Source organism: Myxine glutinosa, chromosome 1 (assembly GCF_964187855.1).
Source record: "Myxine glutinosa chromosome 1, kmMyxGlut1.1, whole genome shotgun sequence".
Lineage (NCBI taxonomy): Eukaryota > Metazoa > Chordata > Myxini > Myxiniformes > Myxinidae > Myxine > Myxine glutinosa.
Genome location: NC_136261.1, coordinates 344,245,434 through 344,253,390, shown reverse-complemented (window position 1 = coordinate 344,253,390; position 7,957 = coordinate 344,245,434). Strand labels below are relative to the sequence as shown.

Sequence of the window (7,957 nt, the reverse complement as noted above, 5' to 3'; positions counted from 1 at the left end):
AACAACTTCCTTATCTTTCACGTTTTCCATCAGCTTCTCTATCGCACACCAGAACTTGTCCTTCTCTTCATCGCTCCGAGCAACCTGCGGAGCATATACCGAGATGACGTTCACCAAGAGCTTTCCAATCATCATTGTCACCATCATCAACCTTTCACTCACTCTCGTCACACTCACCACACTGTCTACAAACTCCTCAGAAAACAGGACACCAACACCATTCACACCTTCTGTGCACCCTTGCCACACAAACTTGTATTTCTGTCCCTGCCTACCCTTCACCATTCTCACACCACTTCCCTTCCATCTTGTCTCCTGCACACAACATATGTCCACACTTCTTCTGACCAATACTTCCACCACTTCTCCTGATCTCCCTGTCATTGTCCCTACATTCCATGTCCCAAATCTCAGAAACCGATCTCCACGTCGGGCATCAGACTTTTCGTCGTCATAAATGGAGTGATTTCCACCCTTGCTTCAATCGGGTTCCCCACCTTGAGTTTTGACGAGAGGGAGTGGGGTCCCCCACGGGGTACTTCGGGCTGTACCCTGCCCATATCTAGTTGTAATTGTCATGGTTCTCTTTTTGAGGCAATGTTTTTCTGGCCGGATGCCCTTCCTGACGCCAACCCTTTTAGTCGCCTCTTACGACACGCAGGGATATGGTGTACCTATCCGAAACCGGGGTACACACCGGGGAAGGATACATAAATATAGTTGAAGGATACATAAATGAGGGGAAACTCAGCAGGTTGAAGAAAATAATGTTGAGCTCTGTGAAGAATACATTCACAATCACATTGGGAATGCTGAGTGGAGATGCCAAACATTGCAGAGAGCAGGAGGTAGGGTGGTCTGGGAGGTATAAGGTTTGAAGGTAAGGAATTGCAATTATTATCATTATTATTAGTTTAAGACACTAAACAGGGGGTATAATTGTGAGGAATTGAAGGGGATGTAGGGGGATTGGGAGAAAACAACAGGGCTGAAGGTGGCAGAGAGAAAAGACAATAAAAAAGCGATTGTGTCATCAAACTACGAAAAGGTAGGCCTCTAATAAGTACGAATATTCAAATTGGCACACATTTTAAAACATTCCAAACTTGGCACACACAGCATACATGGAAACAACAAAATAAACAGCAAAAACGCAACAAAAACGACCGAGAAGACATCTTTGAGGAAGTTGGCAGAGGCAAAAATCAAACATCCAAAGCTCAGAGACCAAAAGCGGAGATAATTTTTCCTTAACATATTCAGATTTCACTCCATATTTTGACACAATTTAGTCCACAAGATCCGATCCTCAAATTCGAAATAATATTTCGATGATATACTTGAATGAGTCCATCAGAGTTCATCGTGGAAAATCTTCAAAGGTTTTTGAGAAGCTGAAACAAAATGGCATCTGAAGACCCCAGCGAGGTAACAGCGGGCTGACTAATGACAAGCCTGTTTTTTTTTTTTTCATGACCAGATGAGTTAATTATCTTCAAAAGGGGTGTTTAAATGAACCCAAACACCCAGTTTTCATTCAGGCACTCCTTGGAGATCCATTAATAAATGTGTGCAAAGTTTCAGGTTGTAAATTTCATGGTTTTGGGGTTACGGAGGAGACACGCTGACACACTAACTGACATTTATTGTGAGAGAAGATGTGCAACAAGGAGAGCCCCTCTTTCCATGCACATTTCAGCATGCATTGATTCGAAAATTGGCCTCAGGAGCACATTTTAGACAAAAATTTCCAGTGTGTGTGTGTTTTTTTCAATCATCACTTTTCCTCAATGGTCCCACTTCTTAAACTTTACCCATAATAAGAACACAGCAGTCTTCAGATCATGAGAACCTTGTATCCACAATCTTATTCCATCCGTTTCCATTTTTGATGCACCATAGTACATGCTAATTATGACTGAATTCCCTTAAATGTTTCGTTCAGCAATTTTAATTTGTGAGGTTTGGATTGTCTTTGAATGAGAAGAATGATGTGTTTTGCATGAAAATAATTTTTTGTAAGCCTCCATGAAGTCAGGGCTTCTGGAGTACAGAAGAGGGTTCAATGTCGAATTAATCAATCCAAACCAGTTTATCAAAAGAAGTGCATCATTGGAGACACATGTGATACAAAAACATCGGATTGGAAACATTATCATAAAAGGTGTCCAGCAAATGGTGAAAACTCCCATTACGAGACCCAGAGCTTTTCGTGCTCGATGATTTTTTGAGTTCTGCTGCTCCGAGATCTGCCCTCTCTTTCCTTCGGTGACATCTGGTCGTTTTTCATTCAGGATTGACCGTTGGGCCTGGGGAACAATTCAGAGCCAAGAGGTTTTGTTAACATTCTGTGAAGATCAATCCTCTGTCAACATATTCAACTTTGTATTGAAAAAGTATTTGAGTCAGGGCTTCTACCAAGTGAAGGCCGATGAAAGCAGAATAATTACCGAAAAAGCAGCAGCTGCCTTTTAGTGCGGCCATCTGAAGAGGAAAGACACACCTGACGTATATATGTACAGTCATGTGAAAAAGTAAGTACACCCCATGTAACGTTTTGACTTTTTCAACATATTTCAACATACAGCTATTTGATCTTCATTTCAACAATATTGATAGATAATGGTGATATAATATAACAAATATCATGAAACATTTACATTTTGTAGTCCATTGTATAATTTAAATAAACATAAATGCAAATTTCACATGTGGAAAAAGTAAGTACACCCTTGGCTCTAATAGGTGGTATTGCCCCCATTGGCAGAAACAACCTCAAGTAGGCGTTTCTTATAACTGTCTACCAGTCTCTGACATCGACTGGGAGAAATTTATTCCCAATCCTCCATGCAGAATTCTTTCAGCTGTATGATTTTTGAGGGGTTTCCTGCATGCACAGCTCGTTTCAAATCCCCCCACAACATCTCGATGGGATTTAGATCCGGGCTTTGACTTGGCCATTCCAGAACCCTCCATTTCTTTCTTTTCAGCCATTCATTGGTGGATTTACTCCTATGTTTAGGGTCATTTTCATGTTGCAAGGTCGACCTTCGGTTTGAGCTTCAGCTTTCCGACAGATGGCCTCACATTATCCTCAAGCACCCTCTGGTACAATGAAGAATTCATAGTGGATTATTTGATGGTGAGCTGCCCAGGCCCTGATGCAGCAAAGCTGCCCCAAACCCTAATATTTCCACCACCATGCTTTACAGTTGGTATCAGGTTCTTGTGGTCAAATACTGTCTTTGGTTTTTGCCAAACATGTCTTCTGGTACTGTGGCCAAATAGCTCTACCTTTGAGTCATCTGTCCAGAGCACATTGTTCCAGAAGTGCTGGTCTTTGTCGAGGTGTTCATTGGCAAACTTTAGTCTAGCCCTGATGTTCTTTCTGGACAGCAAAGGTTTCCTCCTGGCACACCTCCTATGTAGATCAAACTTGTGCAGCCTCTTTCTAATGGTAGACTCGTGCACTTTGACATCAACAGTGGCAGGAGCTACCTGTAGGTCCCGTGGTGACATTCTGGGGTTCTTAGAGACTTCTTTCAGCATGTTGTGGTCTGCTCTCGGGCGGAACTTGCTGGGGCAGCCTGGCCTGAACAAGTTGGCAGTTGTTTGGAATCTTCTCCACTTGTAGATGATCTTCCGCACAGTCGAATGATTGATTTCAAATTGTTTGGAGATCTTTTTAAATCCCTTCCCGGACTCGAAGGCATCTACAACCTTCTTTCTGAAGGCCTCAGAGAGCTCTTTTGATCTCGGCATGGTGATGCCGCACACTTCAACAACAAAGAGCAAACCAAACTCAATGTCTGAGGTTTAAATAAGACAGGTTCCTCCAAGATCCTCTCTAATGATGTTCTAATCATTTGCACCTGAGCTGGTGCACCTGATTCTAATTTTAGGTATTTGAAGTAGTGATAAATGTAGGGGTGTACTTACTTTTTCCACATGCGAAATTTGCATTTATGTTTATTTAAATTATACAATAGGCAAGAAAATGTAAATGTTTCATGATATTTGTTATATTATATCACCTTTATCTATCAATATTGTTGAAATGAAGATCAAATAGCTGTATGTTGAAATGTGTTGAAAAAGTCAAAACTTTACATGGGGTGTACTTACTTTTTCACGTGACTGTATGTGTGTGTGTGTATATATATATATATATATATATATATATATATTGTAACGATTTTGAGAAGTATAACGGGTTTTGAGAAGTGTAACGGGTTTTGAGGAGTGTAACAATTTTGGAGGAAGGGTAACGGATGTGAAGAGTATGGTTTTGGTATGGTAACATCATGGTAATGTAAATAATGGTCGCAGCCGTCCTCCTAATTAATTTCATAGAACATACACGCAGGTCACGATATATCTTTTAAATAGTGTATTTCCTTATTCCATGTAGGCTAAGTATGTGTTTTCCACTAGATTGACTTTGCATTGTATCAAACAAAATAAGCGTAGGCCCTTCCAATTTCCCCAAAACCTCCCTTCCAATTGCCTTCCGCATTTTGGCTGGTTTTCTTCAAACCACCATTGGCCACGAGGTAAGGTTGGAGAAGAAAGGCGTGTCTCCACCTCGTCAGAAGAGGGCAGGAGTGAACCGGCCCTAACAGCCAATCAACACCGCGGTGAGTGACCCGGTAGGCGTGCCCTCGGAGCCGGCGGCTTAATTCCGCCGGAGGTGATAAAAGCGACTGCAAGGGACTGCTTGAGGAGATGAGAGATGAGCTGGAGAGGAGCAACGAGGCTGCACCAAAGAGAGGCGGTGAGATGCGAAACGCTCCAAGCCAAAGAGGAGAGGTACTCGGCAAGGAGACCAGCTTTGGAGAGACGCGCTGAAAGGAGGGAGACGGCCCCGCCCCAAGAAGAGGAGCAGGTGTGCCGAACCAGCGCGTGGCGTCTCCCGCAGTGGATACGCGACGGAGGGTTTCCCGCCAAAACCGCGAGGAATTGCGACCGGCGGCCTCCCGACCTTGCCTCCATCTCAAGCCTTACCTGCCTGAACCACCCCTGTGTAAGTGTGAACGTCCTGTCCTGCTCGTTGTCTTGGGGCTAAGTAAAAACGAATAGTGTAAGTTAAGGATTCGCTGTGTCACTGTTTCTTCCATCCTTTGCTTGTGTGTGTATAATAAATCTGTTCTTCCTCCGTATTCTTCTTCTTCTTTTTCATTCTCTTGCGATCGCTTTAGAGATTTCCCGATTGAATATCCGTGGGGCGATCTGGTCAACGTCGGGTGAAATCGGGTTTTAATCGGGGAGTAACTGTTCGGACGCGGTTAAATACACCACCGCTCGGTCAATATAACATCTAAAAGCCGCGTCTGTAACAATTGGTTGTCAGGAGGTGGGATTCGAACCTGGGACTAAATTTGTTAGGCCCAAATTTTGGAACACCAATTGTACTATTAGAGTAACAATTGGTGTCGGGGAGTGAGATCGACCCGGAGCGCGCTGCACGCGCTCAAAATTATAAAGCGGACGAAATTGTGTTTTATAAAACCCGAATTTTTAGATCGCGCCATGGACAATCAAGGCGATCGGATGTCGGTGGGGGAGATAGACGGGTTAGGGGTAACCCAGGAACCAGGGGAAATGTATGTGGAAGAAAGGGAGGAGGAAAATGGCAATGTGGTTGCGGGAATTTCAGGTGCACAAAATGGCGCTCTAGCGCACGTGATTACAGCGGCGCCACATTTAGCCACGCCCATGGTCGCGGTAGTCGAACCGGAGATGCCAATGGATTTGAACCTTTTTTTTATACAAATGAAGGCCCTTATGGCCCAGAATAGCGAGAAAATGAGGGAGGAAGCAAGGGCTGATAGTGCGAAAATGGAAAGCAGAATGATGGGGGTAATGAGGGACGAAGCAAGGGCTCAGAGTGAGCAAATGGGGGTAATGAGGGACGAAGCGAGGGGTACCAGTGAGGGGTTAGACAATAATTTTAAGGAGTTAGACAAGAAATTTGAGGGATTAGACAATGGGATAGAAGGGGTGAAAAATGGGTTAATGGGGGTAGAAAACAGAATGGCCGCTCAAGAGAATCAGTTAGAGGGGGTGAAAAATGGGTTAATGGGGTTAGAAAATAGGATGGAGGACAAATTGCGGGAAATGGGGGAACAATCCGCCCGGGAAATCGAACAGATGGGGAACCGGATGGAGGAAATACGAAGAGGGATGAGTGAGGAGGTCTCGGGGCTACGCGAGGAGGTAAAGCGAGGCGAAAAGCGTATCGAGAAAGAGGTGAGAAATAATACGGTAAAGTTACAGGGGGGAATAGAAGATCTGACGAAAGGAGTAGAACAGCTGACGGTGGGACAAAAAGAACTAGCGGACCAAGTGGAAAAGAACACTGCAATCATCGGGGGTTTAAAAGCGACACAAAAGGACATTAAAAATGAATTAATAGCGACACAAAAGGAATGTCAAATGGTACATGAGGGATTGACGAAGAGGTTGGAAGAGGTGACAGAAGTAATGGAGACGAAGGACCGGGAGGTAAGGACGCACATAGAAACGGTTAAAGTAGCAATGGAGGAAGAAATCGAGGGGGCGCACCGGGAGCTGAAAGAGGTAAAGGAAAAATTAGAGGAGGTGGAAGAAGGGGTGAGTGAAATTAAGAAGAGACGGAGGGAAACTAAAAGGGAGATAAAGGAGGAAGTCATGGAATATGTACAAGGTCTGTGTTCAAATCATGATGAAGTGCTCACTAACCAAATAAAAAGTTTGCAGGTGGCAGAGGAGGTGCGGAGACGAAGTACGGAGGTGAGTGGCAATGTATATGATGTGAGGAAAGCTTCAGTCGGCTTGGGGATTGGTTTGGATCCGGGTGTTCGTGAAAGGCCGTTGGTGAAGTGTGTGACAGGTCAGGTGTGCGAAAAAAGAGGTGTGCGAGAATGTCCGACCATGGGGTGTGTGAGGAAAAAGTGCACGCCGAGGAGTGAGTGTGCCGTCAGGAGTGAGCCGGTCGAAGCGCGTGTGCGAGGGGGTACATGGAAGCGCGGTGTGGTGAGTGTTACAGAGGATGTAACGAGAAAGTGTACGTCTGTGGTGAGTGTTACGGAGGAAGTAACGAGAGAGTGTACACCTGTGGTGAGTGTTACGGAGGAAGTAACGAGAGAGTGTGCACCTGTGGTGAGTGTTACGGAGGAAGTAACGAGAGAGTGTACACCTGTGGTGAGTGTTACGGAGGAAGTAACGAGAGAGTGTGCACCTGTGGTGAGTGTTACGGAGGAAGTAACGAGAGAGTGTACACCTGTGGTGAGTGTTACGGAGGAAGTAACGAGAGAGTGTACACCTGTGGTGAGTGTTACGGAGGAAGTAACGAGAGAGTGTACACCTGTGGTGAGTGTTACGGAGGAAGTAACGAGAGAGTGTACACCTGTGGTGAGTGTTACAGAGGATGTAACGGGAGGGTGTGCGCGAGAAAGGTGTGTAACGGACGGGTGCATGAGGAAAGAGTGTGCGGTCGAGAGTAAGGGTGAGTGCGCGACCGAGAGTGGAGGTGAGAGTAGTGAGAGTGAAACGGAGCGTGAGTTGGTTATGACAGGTGAGCGAGGATGTACACCTGGGATGGAAGGATGCACACCTGGAATGGTAGAGCGTGTGTGGGAAGGCACATTTGAGTTGGTAGTGAGACACGTGGTTGGGTGTGCGAATGAGAGCACACCTGTGATTGTCACAGAGGAGGTGACCGAGGAGGGGGCGCGAAGCGGTGTATTGGTGAGGTGTGCGAGCAACGAATGTGTGCCAAAGTGTTCGGTGGTCAGGTGTGTGACCAAGTCGGTGAGCGGAGTGAGTGTACCGAGGTGTGAAAGAAAAGGTACGAGGAGAATGGGAACGGCTGCATGTATGAGCAAGAAAGAGGTAGCGTATGCATGTAAGCCTGCAGGTGAAGCGTCGACGGTAACCGGGTTAAAGGTTAGGTCGACTTTTAGCCGGATCGGGCCCT

The 7,957-nt window shown here is 45.4% G+C and overlaps 1 protein-coding gene across 1 annotated transcript in view; it reads right to left on the bottom strand.

The window, feature by feature from the left end:
• Positions 1-1,687: 1,687 nt before the first annotated feature.
• Positions 1,688-7,957, bottom strand: part of LOC144889496 (beta-1 adrenergic receptor-like) — a 54,755-nt gene continuing 48,485 nt past the window's right edge. Inside the window, exon 2 of the mRNA XM_078769860.1 lies at positions 1,688-2,309. Within this exon, the coding sequence (XP_078625986.1) occupies positions 1,929-2,309 (381 nt within the window). The 3' untranslated portion in view covers positions 1,688-1,928. The remainder of the gene's footprint in view (positions 2,310-7,957) is intronic.